This window comes from Seriola aureovittata, chromosome 4 (genome assembly GCF_021018895.1).
Source record: "Seriola aureovittata isolate HTS-2021-v1 ecotype China chromosome 4, ASM2101889v1, whole genome shotgun sequence".
In the NCBI taxonomy this organism is placed as follows: Eukaryota; Metazoa; Chordata; class Actinopteri; order Carangiformes; family Carangidae; genus Seriola; species Seriola aureovittata.
The window spans coordinates 18,481,066-18,502,609 of NC_079367.1; the positions used below are offsets into that span (position 1 = coordinate 18,481,066).

The 21,544-nt window shown below is 41.0% G+C and overlaps 1 protein-coding gene across 5 annotated transcripts in view; it reads right to left on the reverse strand.

The window, feature by feature from the left end:
- Nucleotides 1-1,396: 1,396 nt before the first annotated feature.
- Nucleotides 1,397-21,544, reverse strand: part of schip1 (schwannomin interacting protein 1) — a 205,125-nt gene continuing 184,977 nt past the window's right edge. For 4 of the 5 annotated variants that reach the window (XM_056375024.1, XM_056375027.1, XM_056375026.1 and 1 more), the window contains 6 exons: nt 12,824-12,942; nt 11,141-11,258; nt 10,261-10,458; nt 5,465-5,588; nt 4,618-4,711; nt 1,397-2,309 (listed from right to left, as the gene is read on the reverse strand). In XM_056375024.1, coding sequence (XP_056230999.1) covers nt 2,258-2,309; nt 4,618-4,711; nt 5,465-5,588; nt 10,261-10,458; nt 11,141-11,258; nt 12,824-12,942 — 705 coding nt within the window. In that variant the 3' untranslated portion in view covers nt 1,397-2,257. Of the gene's footprint in view, nt 2,310-4,617; nt 4,712-5,464; nt 5,589-10,260; nt 10,459-11,140; nt 11,259-12,823; nt 12,943-19,325; nt 19,743-21,544 lie in introns of those variants that run through there. The other variant, XM_056375028.1, reaches the window with a different exon arrangement.

Genomic DNA, 21,544 nt, shown 5'->3' on the forward strand with positions numbered 1-21,544 from the left:
AAAAAACTCATTGTAAAGTACCAAAATGTTATAGAATAGTAAGACATAAAAATGTCAAAAAACGTTGTAGGCAATAGTAAGGCATAAAAAACTCATAGTATATTAAGGCATAAAAAGTCATAGTATAATAAGTTATAAATTCATAGTACAGTGAGGCATACAATGTCATAGTATAGTAAGGCATAAAAAACTCATAATATAGTAAGGCATAAAAACGTCATAGCATATAAAGGCAACAAAAATCATAGTATATTAATGCGTAAAACGTCTGCTTGTTGTTAGGTAAATTTTTGAATGCAGGACTTTCACTTGCAACAGACCATTCTTACATTGTGGTATTATTGTTGTTTAAGGAAAGCATCCCGACAATTCTTCTTTCAATGTCATATGTTTGGTATGTCAGATTGATTTTGAGAGGTATTAATTTAACTTATTTTGTTTCATGTATGGTAAAATAATCAATTTGTAGGTTATACTTTATGTGTGGAAGACAAAAAGAAAAGAAGAAAATTCCTTCAAATGGAGATGAATAAGAAAAATGAACAGGAAAAATACACTGAAAGCTCCAGAACACCAGTGGACCTGCTGGACCTGATGAACTTTCATTCTCAACTAACTTTTTCTTTCCTCAGAAGGCGCAGTATGTTGACAGTTTGTTAATCAGTATGTGAGAAATTCACATGGCTCAGAATGATAAAAATGTGAAATTATCATTGATAGATAAAGCATGATGTTATCCTCTCTTTACATCCTCCAGTCCCAGTTGTCAGGATCTGTGAACATTTCACACGCTCTGAAACTGCAGTGTTCAGTGAGTGACTGACAGGAGTTTCCTGGCCTTTCTCTGGTTTCACAGCAGGACCATTAACCACTGAAACTTACCATCATGCTCTACATACAGTATATGTTCATACAGATGACTGAGGGGAGGGGTGCTTCCTCAGAGAAACATTTATCATATTTTACATGAAAAATAACACTGTATTTATTAGTGACCAATCCAGTCATATTGAATAGGTTCTGTACATTTATACCTTAAACCAAAAGTGACCATTCTTAATGTTTTAATATGTTTCATGTGAAAGAAACTATCCTTGTTGTGACTTTAGAGGGGTTGCCCAGTTAATATAGTGTCACTTTAAGAGCAGTGAACCAAGCACAGATGAGTGAGTGAGAAACAACCAGTGTCATGATGAGGCAAGACCGCAACAGAGTGTGTTGAGTCATACTATGTTTAATGTGATGATGTCTTGTTCTCTCGCTGCAGTTGCGAACAGTGATTAGACTTCCGAAGTTCATTAGAAAGAGGAAGCTCATTTGAATGGACAAATTCTTTCAGCGGATATGCAGTAAAATGCAGCTGTAAAAATTCAACATACTGCACAACAAACCAACATATATGAAACAAAGTTTATTCTTTATTTTACATATCTGTACATAAACATTTCTTTCCTCAAATAAAGTTTCTGAATACAATAGGATGAAAACGATATTAACACACTTATTCATTTAAAATGACTCGTGTCAGAAAATCAACATTCACAAAATGTTGAAGAGCAATTAGAGTGAACGTATTACCAAAAGCTACGACTCCACTACAAGGCAGGCATGTTTCCTTTACACTCTTTTAGCACCTTCAAATAAACATTTCTCAGTTGAAAACTACCATTTGTGCAGAATAAAAACAGGTCGACTTTGAAATACTTTAAAATTACTGTCCAACTTAAAATGGTCTGAAGAAGTTAGTTTTCCATCATTTTTTATACAATGTTGTTTCTTTTTTTCTCATGAATGACTTTCTACTAAAGTTTTCACTATTATTTTATTTTTTCCCACAATTTTTGCATTTGAACAGTTATAATTTAGTGGCGAATGTAGAAAGTTAAAAAGAAACAATAGCGAAGCAAGGCCGATCACTGCACAGGAAGCTGGGGACAGAATCCATGACAACACACAATCCTCTTCTCCCACGAAGCAGGAAGTGCTCCTCCGTCCTTAGCGCTGGGAGAAAACCACAGAAGCAAATGACAGAGAGTGGCCTTCTTCTGTGCTGCTGCTGCTACTGGAGTCAGTGGGTTGGACAGGAAGGTAGACAAGGGAGAGAAAGGGGAGCAGCGAGGAGAAAAATACTTGGGACAAGCGGGTGGGATTTGGATCAACTCGGGGCAGAGGTGGAATGGCCAGAGGGGAAAAGTCTGGTTTGGAACAGGGGCTAAGCTTGGCAGAGGGGAGCAGGGTGGAGCAGGAGACGGGCATTTTATTTGGATAGGGTCCTCTCAGCCAAATGTTTCTGCTGGCTCTCAGCATGCCTGGAAAAGAGAAAGTGAAAATAGGATAATTTAAAAAACCAAACCAAAACCAACACTGAACTGATCCAACTAACAACTTTTGTCTGTGTAGCTAGTTTGCTGTAGCTAATTCCTCCTTTGTGCTATAGACCACCAGTGTTGCCTAGAAACTTTTAAAAAAACAAGTGTCACACTTTTGTACTGGGTGATATATTTCTTTATTACCACCAACATGGACACTACTTTATTTTGAGTCAGTCCCAGAACCATCTTCCCGCTGCCTTAAGTGATCACTGGTCCACATCTGCAGCTGAAAATAGCCCAACACTATTTACTAATGTTTAAGTAAATTAAAGGGGAACTGATTTTACACATCAGGCCTGAGGGAATACTACTGCATATACTACTGCAAATGTACTTAGTTATGTTGTAAGGCTTTTGTGGCTCCAGAGGAAACTCCTTGAAATCTGAAAAGCACATCATGTGATGTCACTTTGGCCAGCATCGGCAGGGGCGGAAAACGAGAGTTACAAATGTAACTACGGTTCTATGAATCCTGGATGACCGCCAGAGGCGGTGCTTCAAGCACTGGATCTTCCGTCTTGCGTATGCAGAGGTCGAGTATTTAATATCAACAAAGTCACCTGTGACCCTAGATGACTCGAGAGAGGGTATATCTTCCGGTGTCATCAGGGAATCAGTTCCTACCAAACCTTCTCGCGAGCTCACGAGGATTCTGAGTGACTGAACGCTCTGGCGGTCATCCAGAAATTCATAGAACCGTAATTACATTCGTAACTCTCATTCTATTTCATCCTTCCTGACAGCCAGAGGCGGTGCTTCAAGCACTGGATGACTAGTACCAACAATGTCGCGAGGAATCCCAAGTACATACCTTACGGCATACGTGCAGAGGAACTTGGCAGAAGTACCACGCCCAGAGGATGTGGGGTGGTGACATTCACCTGGTAGAACCTAGAGAATGTGCCCTCACTGGGCATAGCAACCTTAACCTCTCCCCTTCCCCTGATGGGGGATCAAACTGTGCCAACTGAATAGGCTGGTTGAGGTGTAAGCGTGACAGCACCTTAGGGAGAAATGCCGTATTCGGCCATAAAGTGACACTAGAGCCATCTGGGTTCCACCTCAGACATGATTCACTCACTGACAGAGCGTGCAGGTCACTGATGTGCTTGGCCGAGGAAATGGCAAGGAGGAACGTCTTAACGGGCACCCACTTCAGCTCCGCCCCTGTCAAGGGCTCAAAAGGAGGCGAGCATAGAGCATCCAACACCAGGGGCAGGTCCCAGACTGGAGCTCTTGGAGGACTTGGGGGACACACCCTCCGAGCCCCTCTTAAAGGGACACTAGACTGTGGCTCCCCACCGTCTTATTGTCGACCCGAGCGTGCCGGCATGAAATAGCAGCCACATATACTCTCAATGTAGAGGGAGAATGGCCCTCATCTAGGAGGGACTGGAGAAACTCCAAAATGATAGGTACGGTGCAATGCACTGGGTCCTCGCCACGACCTACACACCAATGTGAAAAAAGTTTCCACCTGTTATCATATTGTAAACAGGTGGAAGGTGCTCTGGCGCTGTCAATAGTCTTTCTGACTGCCTCAACGCAAGCGTTCAGCAGCGGCTCGGGCCCTCCAGTGGCCAAACGCACAGTTGGAGGCGGCAAGGATTGGGATGCCAAATCTGACCCCCTAACTGGGATAGGAGATCCATTCTGTCGGGGAGGCACCACGGCGAGCCGTGGCAGAGCCTGCACAGCAGGGGGAAACACGTCCTCGCTGGCCAGAAGGGGGCCACCAGCAGAAGTCTGTGGCCCTCTTGGAGCACTCTCTGAAGTGTGAGCGATATCAGAGGAACTGGCGGAAAGGAATAAAGTAGGCTCCTTGGCCATGCGTGTGCCAGCACATCCTGACCAAGAGGACTGGTCTTCTCCCTCAAGGAGAACCAGAGGGGGCAGTGGGTCGATGCCAAGTTTTAAAATGGAAGAAATTCTGGGGCGTAGAGTTAGAAAGAAGTAAAAAAAATCGAAGCTATATATTCAGTACTTATGTTTAAATATTTACATATTCAGTAGGAACTAATGGGCTTGAGGTTGAGAGACACAGAAAGAGTAAGAAAGTGAAAGTGTTGAGAGATGGACTAATGAAATGTTGACTTTGGTCTTTACATTAGATTTCTTGACAATAACAAAAATCTAGACTATTTCCAACTTTATTCTATACCGTTTTGTCAAGTACTCTCTGATAGATGAGTGAAATAATAGTGGTAAATGCTGAAAATAAGTTCCTCATGAATTGCCTCATCACCTGGTGAGGTCCTCTATGTCAACCAGCATGGCATCTTGCTCCATGTGTAGCTCATCTCGGATCAGCAGCAACTGTACAAGTTCCTCATTCAGACCTGGAATGGTAGAAAATATGACAAATCATATAAAAATGATGTCAGACTACAGATGTATCATTATGACAGAGTAGGAATTTGTCCCCATCACATTCACAGAACCATAACACATATTCTTTTGTGAGCTCATCAATTGATGGACATTAAATCCACATGAAATACTGTATGTGACAGGCGGAAATCTCCCACGATGGATTCATAAAATAACCTCACAAAAGCCATCGAAAGCATGATGAGTATTGACAGTCAGACCACACATCAGTGGTTGTGGTTCTTTTCACATCACATGCTTCAGCTATTGTTCCCTCATCTTTGCCAGAAAATATAGATCACTAACAAAAGAGATTTTGAGGGGAAAGTCTCTTTTGTAAGCAAAAACTAGCTCATCATTTTGGACTCATGGGGATTTTTGTAGCTGCTTTATGTAAAATGAGAGATTATTCATCATAGAGTACCAGGATCAATGATGTGTACAGTGCAGTAACAGTAAATGCTCAGGGGAAGCTGTTAACTGGTACAGTTCTTTGAACTGACTAACATATATAAAAGTACTTTCACATCCACTTAAAATGGTAGGGGTCAGTATGCATGTGCATGTTTTTCCCCATGTGCTGTCTTGCTCATTTCTGCAATTGAAAGTAGAGGTCAGTGACTGTGTGTGTCTACTGCACTTTGTGTGTGTGTGTGTGTGTGTGTGTGTGTGTGTGTGTGTGTGTGTTTGTGTGTGTGTGTGTGTGTGTGTGGTCAACTCACTCTCAATCTGGGAGTGCAGGTCATTGACTATAACCTGGAGCTGACCCAGCGTCATGTCTCTCAAGTCGGTGGGCTTCAGGCTTCTTTTCATTAGACACTCGCTGATGTGAGGCATGTGTGGAAGCTGCCAAAAAACACAGAGCAATCACACATCAGACACACTGTTTTCTTTCACAGGGGGTTGATACCTGGATTGATGAAAACAAGGAAACCTATTATAATCTAAAATCCATGGATATATTGTTAAATGAATAAGAATCAAAATGAATTCGGAAATGTATTTCACTGCATTAGGCACAAATACTGGCAGTGATGGAGTTCTTGAACAATTAGTCAGTGATTTTCTCTAAAACACTGATGGACTGACAGAAAAATTCATTTTGAACAATAAATTTTTAAATCATTTATCAAGCAAAAGTGCCAAACATTCACTGGTGCCACATTTTCAAATGTGAGGTGGTTCTGATTTCCCCTCTGTAAGAAATGGCAATTTTTTCAATTTATCACTTAATCACTTTATACTAAACAATCTATTCGCGGAAAAAGAATAATGAACATGTTATTTGGTGATGGATTTAATTGCCAGATGTAGTTCTAAATCTGCTGAAATATGGTCAAAAGCCACAACTGCATGAATTATCAGCAGAAAAAATCTAATTAGTACCTGAAAGAGTCAGATGTTTTGACTGAATGACAATCCGACTTCAATCTGCTGCCTGAACTGAAGTGATTGTTTACGTTTTCATTAGTTGCTTTTTGTGTGAGAAACAACCTCTCTCCAGTCTCTTTGTTTCTTCTCATAAAGCCCTTGATGAAACAAAAGGGAATATCTATTTTTCTTTTAGGAGGTCAGCACCCTGCGTAGGGAGACTGTAAAGTTGGGGGATTTCAAGTAGGTGCTGCTGTGGTCACAAACTGGTTTACAGTGTTTTACACAAATAAACAGCAGATGAACTCAGTGAGAAGAGGTCACCAGTGATACTGCCGTTATTCAGAGTGTTTTTACCCCTCTATGTACGTTAGAATGCACTAACATGGTAAATTTGACTTCTTATCTCTTCTTACTTTTGAAATATGATCTCTCTTTTCACTGAAAGTCTTTAGATTCCCTCGTATTTTACTATTTATCACAAAATCCCACCCATCCACAGTTGTGAAAACATCTGTTATGTAATCACAGACAAAGGTGAAGTGACAATAAAGGGTGAGAAATTACGCATGATTTCCCTATGAGTGAAAATGAAAAGCTTCCATATAATTGCGGTGTCTTGGAAGTTTTTGGAGTTGTATTTGTGCCAATTACTGTATTAATCAGCCCCTGAGCAAATATGGCTCCAAACAGTACCTTTTATTTTTCAATATAACCTTTAATATACAAGGCTTTTATAACTGAATTCCATGTTTTCCAGTGCTTCTGTTCGCTTTGTGTATGTCGTCATGAGTATGTGTCCCATTGCCGCCAGCGATGGCTCCATGCCAAACACAGTCAAACTCAGAGTATAGCCACCACATGCAACACAATTACATAAAGCATGTGCCTGTGTGCGCCCAAAGAAAGCACACACAGGCAGATAATCAACTATTTGTTTACCAGACTCTCCCTCCACCAACACTCCCATCTAACCAGTCTACATTCTTTCTCTTTCCCTCCAACACTTATTTCCTCTTCCCCTCCTACTTTCATCTCCAGTCTTGACAAACAGTAGGTGAGGAAATGTGTGCTGTAGGTGTTTGCATGCATGGGCATCTGGCTGCCTCCTCCCCTCTAGTTTCTCACCCCTCTTTCACTTTCGCATTGGCACTGATGCAACTATACATGAGGCTGCCATGTGTCAGTTTCAGTTTCATGTGTCCAGATGGGTAGAAGCTGATGACTCAGGAGTGACATAGTGAGAAATATGATGTCAATTACAACGTGAGTGGGTGACGGGAAAGGTTGTAGAGTTGTGTTAGACCTGACTCAACATGCGAGTCGACTGACCACAGTGAGTTTCTGTGGTAAACTGCTCATACTACTAGTTACAAATGCTCAATACGGGCAAACCAACCTCCTGATATGACTTGTTATCAGACTGAGGAACTACATTCCTCTCTGAATGAAGTGAAAAGAGAGAATCAAGATTTTACCATAGAATCTTAATCTTTCCCCCTAATTTCTTTTCTCTCTCTGAATTTCTCGCTTTCTCTCAGTGATTCTGTTTGTACATATTTAGGAAAACCCACACTCCCACACACAGACACTGGAATACAGGCTAACTGTGCTGGCTAAAGTCCCATTATTTGCCCTTCACAAGCAGATAGGACAAACCAGTTTAGTTGGAACTTGGGAGTTAAACTAACTGGCAGCAGTGTGACAACAGCAGCAGAGTTCCTAACATTTTTTGTCTTGTGTAATCCCCGAACTGTTGCCTGACACACTCCAAATGTGTTCATCTCAGCTGATTTTAAAGTGGATGTTTAGAAATATGACATAATCTTTTTTTCCTGAAACTGAAATGTCAGTGTTTATCACAAGGGACCTTTCAACCAGTTATCCATGACTTAGAGCAAATTATTTTAACTGTTTATCCATTACTTTCAGCTATCTGTTTCAATTGTTCATTAACTGTAAACTGTATTACTTTTGGCTAATTATTTAAACTAATCATCTATCACTGTTAGCCCACTATTATCCATTTTTAGCTAACTATTTCTCCTGTCAATCCAAAGTTTTAGGTAATTATTTCCATTACTTTTACCTAATTATTTAAATTTCTATGTTTATATCAATAATTTATCCATCACTTTAAGCTAATCATTTAGACTTCTCACTTGCCAGCTATCAAGTTTTAATGTACTCTAACACGTGGCTTTACAGTTGATGGCAGGTGTGTACTGTGCCTTCAGAATGTCATAGCTGGGAGCTTAATTGTTATGTGACAGTAAATCTACTAAAGATAAGCATCGCACCAATTTCTAATAATATTGGGAGGGGTGTATTTTTTCAAGCAGATTTTTTTCAAATTAGTTGAGCTACCCCACAATCTTTCCACTTATCCCCATGGGAACTGCAGATATAGCCCTGGTTAGGAATAACTGTTGCAGGGAAGTATTTAGTACGTTATGTCTGCAGTTAAATAGATCTCTGGTGTTGTGGACATTGAAGGTGGCTGTAGCTTTAATACATCTTAATATTCACTGTGTGTTTGGCCTGGATGTGACAGTGATGTCTTCTGACTGCTGAGCACTGCTACATCCCTAAACACTGAAGTCAATGCTTTCTGGTGTATGAATTATAGATGGACCTGGTCGAGCTGCCCTTCTCCTCTCTGAATAAGTAAAGTGGCTCTGCCTGCAACTCCGGGTGGAAATAGAGTGTGTGTAAGTCTCACAGTGTGGGGGTGTTGGTGTGTGTGCTCTGGAAGAGGCAGTGAGGCAGATAAAAATTTATGAAATAATGATGAGCAGGGTCGTCATCACCTTCCTTCCTCTAAGCAGTGGCAGGGGAGGAAGGGTGGGTGAGGCTTCCTGTGACATCATTATAACATATATTTGACCTGTTAAACTCTTCAATACTAATTTCTCACTGAAAATCAACCCTCACATCTGTTCTGACATATGACGAACTAATGAATCAATGGATGGACCCTTGGTAAAAAGGCAATATATACGTATGCAATAATAAAACATGTGATGCCACATGACATGTTGACATATGTCTGACATTTTGTTCCAATACAATAAAAAGGAAGTAACAAACACGTTTCTCGCAGTCCAGTGTAAGCTGTGTCAGTTGCCTCATCACTGCTGTAAAGTATTTGTCATTTCAGTTAAAATCTCAGGGGTTAATTTCAAAACCTTCTTCCTACATTATTAGCATAAGGAGTTAAAACTATCATCAGGGGCAGGTAGAGGAAACATAGATTAATAAATATCAGTTGTGCCAACTGATTGGTCAGTTGCATTAACTAGGCTGATGATGTCACAGTGCCTACACTCCATGAAAAAGGATATAATTTATGGTTGATACAGAAAACACTGAAATAACTGATCAGAGTAAAGAAGTTTTTGCTATTAGCAGATAGTATACACCTTCTCTGAACAGTGGCCTAAGAGCAAAACGGAACTTGAGTTGTTGAGAACATTGGTGGTTGTAACATGCATATTGACAGTCTGTAAAACTGTGTAGGCCTTGTTGATGATGATGGTTTTAAGTCTGCAATGATTTCTTGGCCACTTGGGGGCAGGGGAAACGATCTGTCAACACAACACTAACATTATCACCTTTTAATTAAAATGGAAAACTTGTTAGCAAGTCGTTGCTTTATACATCCAGCAGATAGGGAGCAACATTAGTGTTCATATGGAGTGATGTTCCCACTCCTTTCCACCAATTCCAGAGAAAAATATCTTGTTTTTTCCTGATGTTCCACTTTCTTCATCAGCTAATCACTCATTTTGTCTGTTGGCCGTTTGGTGCTGGAGTTTTTTCCGTGCTATAAAGCTGAAGTGAACTACAGAGTCTAGCAATAATTCTCAGCACAATGAGTCACCCCTTTCAAGTGATCTTTTGTTAATATAAAAATACTGAGCTGCTTAGTAGGTAAATTAAAAACAAATAAGTAGAAACTAAATCTGAAAGCAGCAAATATACTTCATCCTTTTCCTCTTAAACATTTTCAATATCCATAAATCTCTCTGTGTTTTATATTTGCATGCTAACCTCAAAGAACATGGCAGTGATTTAAAAATATTATGCTATTTTTTGTGAAGTTGTCTTTAACAGTCAAAGGCAGAATCAGATTTCTGGTACTGACCAGGTCAGCCACTGGTGATTTTTTACGATTCTGTTTCTCCACTTCCACCTGCATCTTGGCCATGGGCTTGGCCATCGCCAGGGCAAGCTTCGCCTCCGCCTGCAGCTTCTTCTGCCGACTCAGGAAGTCCATGTCCTCCAGAGACTCCGAGTCGTCCTCTGTGGTGTCCCTGTCCGAGTAGGACGAACTCTGCTTGGACTGCAGGGAGGAGGTGGTAGGAGGAAGCGGGAGATATGACAAGTACGGCAAGATGGAATAAAATATGAAGGAGAAAGTGAATGGAATAACAAACAAGGGGGAAAAAAGTATAGTAAAGGTATGAGAAAGGGGGTGAGAATGAGGTAAGAGGAAAAGAGGAAAAGATAAGAAAAACCTGGTAAGAGGATTAATGTATTCTTGGTCTTTTTCGTATGTAGATTTTACACACTGACAGGAACTTCATTGTACATCAGCTGGGATGTCAGAGTTAGCGAGGATGAACATGTAAAGAGATGATAATTCTCTCTTTCTCCCTCTGTTTCTGTTAAATGTGTCTCAGGCTGACAGGAGGTTAATGTGACCAGTCATCCGTGGCCTTGGTGAGCGTATTCCAATTCACCTCTCATTTGCTGCCCGTGAATTGGTTAACAGGCCAGAAAACTTGAGAAAAGACATTCATAAAGCATCAAATCCACCAGCTACCTTTCTGATTCAAAGTGAATATCTCACCCTTTTCACTGCTCTCACTTTTACACTGATCAGATCTTTACACCGTCAATCCTGTAAATCGTGACACATTTTGTTGCGTTTTCAAGATTTAAGTGCATATCTTTCATTCTGGAGAAATACTATAATAACTCTGCATGGGCCTCAGAGTGCAGTCTTGGGCATCAGTGTGTACCATGGGGGACAGAGGTGTGTCCAGACTGGTCTCTGTCTTGCTGTCATCTGCATCACTGTCCTTGTCGCTGCCGCTGTCATTGACAAAACAAATTTGTAGGTTCATCCCGCTCTGCAGCCTGCAGGGAGAGACAGATAGAGATAGAGAGTGGTTGAAACAGAGGGAGACAAGTTAATATTAACATAAATGCAGATAAGGGTCAAGCCAGTTCAACATTAGCTGCTTTTGCAGTAATTGACTCAGACCAGGCCCAAAACAGACAGCAATGTCATCAGCACTGCTGCTAATACAAATGATGTACGGTGAGTTCAATAAAGTACTTTGTCTAAATAAAGGATTTAGAGCATTGTGAATACACATACTTAGAGAGAAATAAGTACAAAAAAAGTCCTAACAGAAACAAGTTGCTCTCATCACTAGAGAAAAGAACCAGCTGAAGATTGAATTAAAGAGGGCTTGTGTTTTTAATCATCTCCCCTCTTGTCTCCAATATGGATCGATCCAGGCTGCCTCCGGTAGGTCTGCTCCAATCTGCCTGAGACCGGTGGGGGCGTTTTTGTGCCACGGAGGAGCAGAGTATCACTAGGTGTAGAGTCAGCCCACTGTGGATCAATAATCTGCTTATTCAATACAGTAATTACAAACAGGGCTGATTGATTACACAGTATAGATCCAATCACTTCCAATTAAAACAGGACCTGAGTGTTTCGATCGTTGTTGTTGTTTTTTTTCCCCCCTGCGTGAAGCAGCATCAAAAAGCACCCTGTAACTTGAATTTAATAGATAATAGAGGCCACTAACTTTGTTGATATCATACAGTGTAGAGTGCAGATGCATTAGTACTGGTGCATATGTCAGTTAATAAGTAGAAAGAAATGGACAGAAATGCCAAAGATACGTTTGAGGTAAATTAGGAATAGTGCTTCCATCTCTTAGTTTGTCCAACAGCAAGACTGAAGTCCCACTCAGCACATAGCTTGGTCACAATTATTTAAAAAAACAAACATATGAGATGTATATAAAAATGAATCCGAAATTAAAACTGAAATATTGATAACAGGATCCACCACATAAATCCAGGATTATCCGGCTCTAATATGACTTACTGTCTCAGAGAAACATCATATTTTCACACAGAACTGTCATTTGAATATTTCCCTGTAATGATCAATGAGGCATTAAGCATCACAATCAGTCATCAATTTGCTGCAGCAAAATTCACGTGGTTCAAATCACAAGAAGTCTTTTGAGAACATTTAGTTCCAGTAAGGTACAGTGTAGGAGGTGGTAGCAGCCTGAGTGCAAATTTGGGAAGTCACAAGGGCTGATTACGTGTGGCTCCCTCGCACTGCACAAATCCTCTCTGGTTCCTGTCATTCTCTCTTCCTCCATGTCTGCTCTTTCTTTAAAGGTAGCCATGACTGTAAATCAGGACTTTTAGATTCATACCCTATGCCCTGTTTTTCTTTTTTTAACCTTCGCAAATACAGCGGAAATGTATGGTCTATTGACATTTCAGTACTGGTCTCATCTTTGAGTAGGATAACCTCTCAGTAAACCCTTCTTCAGAGAACTATGGAACCACAAAAAGTACTAGTAAACCCACATCTTGTGTTTTCCCAATGCAAGTCACATGTTTCTTGGTTAAAAAAGAAGTAATATGACTGAAGTCAGAGGTCTTACCGTGAGGACAGGCTGGGTTTGCCACTCTTGCTGCAACTGGTGTAGATGCCTGGACCATCATCAAAGAAACTGCCCAGGGCCAATTTCTGCCTGATTGACTCCCTCTCATTCTTTTGGGCCTACAACAGGAGATTAACAAAATTAGGTTACCTTTTTGTCATGTGTTTGATGATTAATGTTGTAGTTGCACAATGAGTTCAGATGCCAGGGTCAGGCTGGTAACGATTAGGTATCTTCCTCAAAGATACTTGGTGCTTTAAACCCAAGTACTTATATATAGTTTCCTGGCATGCTGGATCATCCAAACACCCTTGTCCCCCACATGACTGGCTGAATGCACAAATAGAAACGCCATTACCCTGAGCAGTCTCTGTCTGTCCAAATCACGAGTGCAAGTATATTAATAGCAGCAACCTCCTTTTAATTTGCAGTGAGAGGTTCAGTGTTATCTTAACAAGCTCTGATACGGAGTGATGTGAAAAAAAAAAAGTGTGAAATACCGAAGTAAGGATCATTACAAGCTGACAATACCAATATTCACCAGCAGGTGTTGCTGTTTTCTCAGAGAACACACACCAAGTAGGTCTTCTCACACAGGATTAAGTTCAACATGTGGGAAACTCAAGAGACAAAACAGTAATACCCATTTCATACATGCTTAAATCTGCAAGAATAACCAACTTTAAACAATTCCAGAGTGACTCTCACTTGGCCTCATCCCAATCATGAATTCCTCACTGAGCGCAGCCTCAGCTTTGGCAGCACTTCACACATGCTCACACACACAGCAATCCCCACAGGACAACTTGTCTGTGCTCATAGCAGGTAAACACTGATCCAGGTCCAACTGAGGTGCAAACAACTGATGAGTGACTCTGACTGTTTCTGATCAAATGGGAAGCAACTTTTTGCACATGCTACTGTTGCACACGAGCATTAGAGCTTTTTGAATTCCTGCTGGTTTGGTTATTGGGCACTTCTATATTATTCAGCACCAAGCCAATAGAAATAACCATCACTGTATGTATCAAAATGTTTTTCATACTTCTTTCTTAACTTGTTAAACCATTTTGCGATCTCTAAGGTTATCTTGTGACACCTTGGAAGAAACCACTGGTTCATTTTAGTTATGAAGGTTTAAATAAGCTTAAAAGAAGTGTCTGAATGCTTAAAGGTTAGGACACATGCCATGCAACCTCATTTCCCTCCCTCCCCCTCCCTCTGCCGCATATTTCTGATCTGTTTCTCTAATTTCACTGTTAGATAAAAGTAAAATGCCAAAAAAAGAAAAGAAAAATAATAGTAGAATCACAGTGAGAAGGTGGTTTAAAAGAGATGCCAGTGGCATTGGCCTGAAGTGAAACCTCGATCCCATTCCACTTATTCCTCTACAAATCTTCCACCTTTCTGATCTGTGACTGTTGCTCACATTCCCATGTTTTCCTTATCCACCTGATTCAGTCTCACCAGTAATTTTTCTTTCTCTCTTTTCCTCACTATCCCCATTTCTGTTAATTTTCTTCCATCCCCACTTCTTTCCTTCAGCCTCAGGCCTCTATGGCTCCTTCCATCAAGCCATCTCTCTGCAGTTCACTCTATTCTTCCCTCTCCAAATCACTCACACCTTTACCTCTCTCCCACTCATTTTTTCAACTCCCTACTTGCTCCCTCCTTTCCTCTCTTTCTATCAGTGTCTCTTGACAATTGTGAGCAGGCGTTTGGTGAGAGTGCCTACACCAAGTACAAATTAACATAATCCCACTCCACACAAGAGCTCGCAAGACGCACTTGGCGCTTCCAGCACACACACGGGCACGTAGAGGAGTGGACCTGGCACCGCTCCTCTGTGTGTGTGTGTGTGTGTGTGTGTGTTTGAAAGATAGCCCAGGGAGTCAAGATGAACACACTTGAGAGTTTCAATCCTCTGCTGCAAAGGCACAACAGCAGCATGTGTGGTACAGCGCAGCGCAAATGCATTTATGTACACGCATATCACTCATACACGCCTGACTACAATACAGCTGACACACTGTCAGTCAAGTTACTGCACTGAACAGCGGCTTCGAGCAAAATGAAAACCAAAAGCAGTGGGTTCACTGAGCATTGTTAACCGTTTTCTCCCCTCATGTGGTGAGGGTTGGGAAAAAAAAAAAATGAGGGCAATGCTGAGGTGCAGGTGGGAGGGGGCTTTGACACAGAGAGGATGGGTCAGAAAACATGTTGTATGAGAATCTGCATGACCACACACATACTCCCTGCTAGAGGGCTGTGTGCTGATGTAAAGTGTACATGCACACTGGTTTAATCTCTGGTAATTTAACTCGGGCTGAATTGGAGATAATGAGGGTTAGGTCTTCAGCCAGTGATCATAACTTGTCATCAGCAGTCTGGAAGTGTCAACAGTTTAACTAGCCCAATCAAAAATGTAAAAAGTTTTTCTACTGCCATTACAGAAGCAGTTAAAACTAGGCCATAAACAGTATCAGACAGGTGGTGCATTTTGCATTTTATGTTCAGTGATCAGTTGTTGAAATATATGAGGCAGGACACAGAGCATATGCTTCTGCAATGATTTAAAATGAAAAACACTTCACACACTGCCACTGGTAAGATCATCAGCCCTCAAGGACAACCTGATGTATAACTATTTTTGGATTATATTTGTGAATTATATAACTATATACACTCCTGCACAAAGCTGCTGGTGACACGCAGTCATAAGAGCAATGTTTTAACAAAGTGCTAGATATGAATTTTAATGTTCTTGTTCTACCTCTTCACATAATGTGAGCTGTAAGAAAGTCAGGGTGAAATACTGGTAATTGGTTGATCAAACCAGGGCTGCAAACAGGATTATTTTCGTTATCGATTAATCTGCTGATTATTTTCCCAATTCATTGATTAATTATTTAGTCTATAAAATGTCAGAAACCAGTTTGTCTTCCCGAGATGACATCATTAAATGTCTCGTTTCGCTCAAGTAAAGGGTTTGCATTTTTACTTGAAAAATGACAGAAACTAAATACTTGCTAAATAGCAGCTGGATTAGCACATAGGACACAATCTCTGCATCTCACACCTGCCTGACAACACAACTTCCTGTTCTTGTATAAACATCATCTGTTTTACAGCATGTTTGTGTTGTGTGCTTGTGTGTGTTTGTGTCTGGGTGGGCTGTGTGTGTCATCATGGCAGCCCCATAAACTATTTACCAAGGTGTGGGATACGCCACTGAGAGGTGAAGGTGCAAGATGAGTAGTAAACACATGCCCCTGGCTCTCTTTCCTTTTTTACACACTTCTTTTTTTATCACCTACACCCGTAGCTCATCTTCTACCTTATCTTCTTATCCTTTCAAATTTTATGTGCTATCATATCAGTCTCCAAAATTTAAATCCTTCATCGGAGTAAGATATAAGTAGATGAACTTTTAGAGCCTCTTTAAATGAAGAAAGGAGACAATCAAATCCTGTCATAGTTTCGGTTTCAGTTTTAGTTTTGGGCAAATTAAATGGAAACCTGTCATGTCATTGTCTGGAAACACACACAGACTTTCTGCTCTTTTGATTGGCTCACTCACTCAAATCATCATGAATAAGATGTTATCGTAAACTTTTGTGCACTTTACTGGATCATTTTCCCATTGGAGCTTCATATAAAATCTTATAAAGTCCTGAGATGGAACATTATCTGACTGCCTGTTTCCACATGATTATGACGTGGAAATTGCCTGGTAAATTATATTAGCACTGTGGGAAAGGGAGTACAGATAGTAGAGAGAGAGAGAAAGAAAAGCAAGAGAGACGGTCCAAATTAGACTGGGAGGAACACAATTGGGCTAATTTGTGTTTTTCCTTAAATTCACCAAGCAATTTCCTCTGCTGAAAAACCCTCATTGACAAAGACATTTTCTCCTCCACTCTGCACTACAACCATTCATCTCCACAGGCCTAGAGGGTGATTTAGCCTTGGCAATGGACAACAGGGTGCTTGTTCTGAGCCCTCAAATCTTCCTTGAAAATCTATATTAGAGGAGGGAGAAGAATTTAATTATCTGTGCTAACAAACAGCATCCTCCCTCTCCCTTCCCCAAATTGCTGGCTCTTGTGGCCTGAAATTGTTAAGTGGTTAAGATCTAAGATGTGTATAAATGTGTGTGTATCTCCGCATGCCTACAGTTTTTTCTATCCTTTTGCTTTTCTCTGATTTCAGGCTCCTTTTTTAGCCATCCTACTGTATCTAAATTCTAAAAAAAAATATGCTAAAAGGAAAGGTACTTTAAAATATATCACCCCTTAATTTATTAATATTTATTTCCCCTTTCTTCTCTTTCCCTCGATTTCTCACTAAGTGCTCTCCCTTGTTCTGCACAATGGAGGCTTTTCACCGGCCGACCTCAGTCCCTGGTTGGAGACAAGAACCCACTCACAGGCACACACACACACATATACACAAATACCAGGTCTTGTGAGCACAGGCTACCTTTCTTTTAAAGAATAGCAAGAGTGAAAGCATGACATTACAGTGCACCTGCATAAGATTAAATGTGCTTAGAAAAACTGCAGTTCATAGAGCTTTTCATAGAGGTACGGTTGTGCTAAGTGTGTGTGTTGGTGTGTTTTGGCAATCTGTGTATTGTGGTGTGGAGAAGCCAGACAGGGACAGCTTCACTCTGATATGTTTTCAAGGCCTGACAGTGAGCTGCTGCTGAGCTCACAGCTCTACAAACAGATACAAGGTCACTGTGTCTTCTGGGTGTGTGTGTGTGTGTGTGTGTTTGTGTGTGCATGCGTGTGTGTGTTTTAACTGTGCTGTAAAGTATAATCTAAAGTCAGTGTAAAGATCAACATTTTGGGAGATACTTGTATTTGTTTTCTTACTGACAGAACATTTATACCACTCTCTTGTCTGTTTGCTTGACAGCTACACCCAGCAGCAGGTGAGTCTAGCTTTGCGTAAAGACTGGAATCCAGGGGAAACATCTAGTCTGGGTATGTTCAGTGGTAACAAATCTGCCAACCAGCACCTCTCACTGAGTCCTTGTATGGTTAAACTGTACAAAAACTCAAGTGAAAAAAGTGGCTTTCTGGTGGGTTAGGTGCAGAACTATTTCTTGGCTCTGTAATTCACTTCCTAGGGGCGACTTCAGCAAGCTGCCCTGCAACCTCAAAGTGAAGACAAGACTCCAGGAAGATGGTTGTGGGTTGCTGGCTTTTAGATGTGAGTGGAGTCAATTTTATCAGCAAATAAGTGTATTTCATAAAATGTTCTACCTTTCCTTAAAGTATACACACTACCCCTAATCCTAACCCTAACCCAAGTCTACATCCTATCTTTGCAGGCTAAAAATGTCTCTGTGTGTAAGATGGTCTTGTCCTCTCGTGCTATCTGAGATCCGTCTGTCTAGGCAGTGCAACATTCCATCCCAGATAAGGGACCTGACCTCTGACCCTTCATAAAGTTCAGCCACAGGTCAGTGCAAGGCTGCGCCTGTCACTCAGATTGGAAGAGAACAACTCAGCAAGTGGTAGAGGGTTGTATATGAGAGTGTGTGTGTGTGTGTGTGTGTGTGTGTGTGTGTGTGTGTATGGTGGTAAAAGAAGTGGGGGAGGGTTATGGTGGAATAAAGGGAAAAAAAGAAAAGGGGGGAGTATGACAAAGGGAGGGAGGAGAGATTGGGAGCATGAAGTGGGTTTAGACAGGACAATAGGTCTCCAAGTGACATTTGAGCTTCTCTCTACAACAAGGCCAGACTGGGGAAAGATTCAGAGGAGGAATCTGCTTTTTCTTCCAATGAATGAAGCAGATTTAAGGATAAAAGCCTGGATACTCACACCATTATGTCATAGCTTTGCCCCAAATATCTAAGCACTGTAATACCCATACTTCCAGCGTGACATCAACCTCAATCTTTGGGCTGAATCACATAACTGCACACAACACACAAAAACCCAAGGAATTTGGAGAAATACCCTTATTTGCTTTCTTGCAGAGAGTTCGATGAGAAGATCGATAACAGTCTCATATCTATTTGTTCACTATGAAGCTGCAGCCAGCAGCAGGTTAGTCCCAAATGAAACAAAATCTGCCTACCAGCTCTTTTAGAACTCACTAATTAACAAGCTATACTCCGTATCTTAAATCTGTAAAAACAACCAAAAAAAAGGTAAAAATGACATGTTGCTGTGTTTAGCTGGATAATGTGCTGCACTATTTCTTGGCTGGGAGCACTTACTGCCTGACGACTGGCAGTTACTGTGAAGTTGTAAGTCCCTGCTTCTGGCCAGCAGCACATAACCCACTGCAACTTGTCATTTTTGCACTTCAGTACAGATTAAACAAACAAGATATAATTAGTGAGCTTTCGAGGTGCTGGTGGATGAATTTTGTTGTCTCTGGACAGACCCAGACCTCAGCATGCAATAGTTTCAATTACTTAATCATGAAAAACGTACTTATAACCATGGAATAAAACACATACAAACATGACATAGTCCTTTACCTCTTTGTAGTCATCAGTGAGGCAGAGGCTGGACGCTTGCCGGATGACATCATCCACTCCACCACATCCATCCATATTATCCAGTGCCTCCCTCATCCCTCCCTCCCTCTCTGTCTTCCTGTCTTTCCGTTCTACTCCCCAGTCAGTAGGTTAGTCCAGACCGACTCTAGAGGTTGGGCCCAGTCAGTACACATCATATTCCCAGCCAACTCACCTCTGCCACAAAAACAAAAAGAAAATCTACTCTTCTACTGGCTTGTCTTTCTCTAACATGTTGTGACACTGTTTCTCTTTCACTTCCTTTCAATTTCTGACTACTATACTCTTTCCCTCTATAGGTCTCCTACCTCTCCCACAGGACTGTGAAAGCACAATGGTCAGAGGTAAGGCCCCTTTAGACCCTCCCTACCTTCCACCCTCTGGACAGGGCGGCCTCTCACAGCCAGAGACGGCAAAAGAGTGGAGGGAGAGGGAGAAACTCACACTGGTGTTTTTTTCCGTTCTAACGCCCTGACGTGAGGACAGCAGCTGCTCACCACCAGTTTGGAAAGACACACCTCAGCGATGGGATAGCAACAGTGTGTGTGTGTGTGTGTGTGTGTGTGTGTGGGAGTGTGTGTGTTTATGGCAGTGTACTTGTACTGTATGTGCCCATGCATGTGTGTGTTTAGACGGCTCCCAGTGTGTCTGGAGCCTCTCCTGGACTCTATCTCTCACTGTCTATATTTAATTCTCCCTCTGTTACTCCCAGGACTCCTTTCTGATTTTTTCCTTTAAAGCTTCCTATCCTTCTTACCTAGAATAGCTCATAATTCTGTGTGTTTGTGAAAGAGAGATTAACTTAAAATGTAGATTTTAAGAAGGCGAAATGAATGCGCAAATCTCTGTTTTTATGTAACAGAGGAGCCAGTGTGCTGCCTTCCTGCAAAGGTAAAAATAGTGCCCTGTCTGGACTCCAAAGCCAGCAGCCCCACAGCCCCAGCCAGCTGAATAAACCCTGACAGAGCACAATGGACCATTAGTCTGGCACACAAACACACACAGTCCCTCACTCACATACATACACAGCGAGTGCTTTTTGCCTTGTATCGGTGACTTACATTTTCAATCTGAGCTCTCCACGGTGTGTAATGATCTCATCTTTGTGAGACGTTATCGACCCATGACTCATATATTTGTCATAGCCGCCCAGACAGAAAATTATATCCACATATGGCTGCAGAATCACACTGCAGGGGAACATGACTTCACACAAACACACACACCATCAAATGGTTACAAAGAAAATGATAGGCATGACAGAGAATCAGAAAACCATTATCATGTTGTGGTGGAAATTAACTCATAATTCATTTGCACAAAAACAGGGGCTCACATATCTCACACATCTTTACTGTGTAAAGAATTGAACGGAACACACACTAGAGTTTCGATTTAAAATACCACATATCACAATTTCCCAAAATGTTTGGTAACATCTTCAAACTGCTTGTTTTGTCTGACTAACAGTCCAAATCTGAATGATACATCAATTTAAAATGAAATAAAACCGAGAAAAGCAGCAAGTCCATGTATTAGAGAAGTAAAAGAAGCTAAAGAAGAAGTAGAACTAATCATTTCAACACTACTTTAGTGTGTACAACTACAAAGCAAGGCTGAGTATTGAATTTCACTACTTTTCGCATATGTCTCAGTAGCACAAAGAGCTGAAAACTTTCATCAAAAGTTGACATGGAAAGCCTGGCTAGAATTTTTATCTCGTTTATTTATTCTTTGATCAGATGTTTCCTGATTTAAAGCCAAATTTTCTGAATTTGATTTGATTTCTGGCATTTATTATGCAGCTATGCAGGTACTGAAACTCACACAGATATTATATCGGCAGTAGCACTGAGAGGTTTCAAATAATACACAGCCCTATCTAGTACGAGGAAATGTCTATAGTGTTCTCATTAGACATTGGTTCTTACTTTCTTTTCTTTTTTACTAATTCATATATCTACATTATTGGTATTTTTTCTATTAAATACTAGTTGCCTGCAAATATTACTAATACTATCATTCCATATTTATCCCTCGTCCCTGTTAAAGGCTACATTTAGTCAATGCACACACACATAAGACATTGAGCAAGGCTGGAATGAAACATACATTATATCTGTCAAGCAACTTGACTGAACTGTTATATTCCTTGAAGAAATACACAAAACTTTAACCCT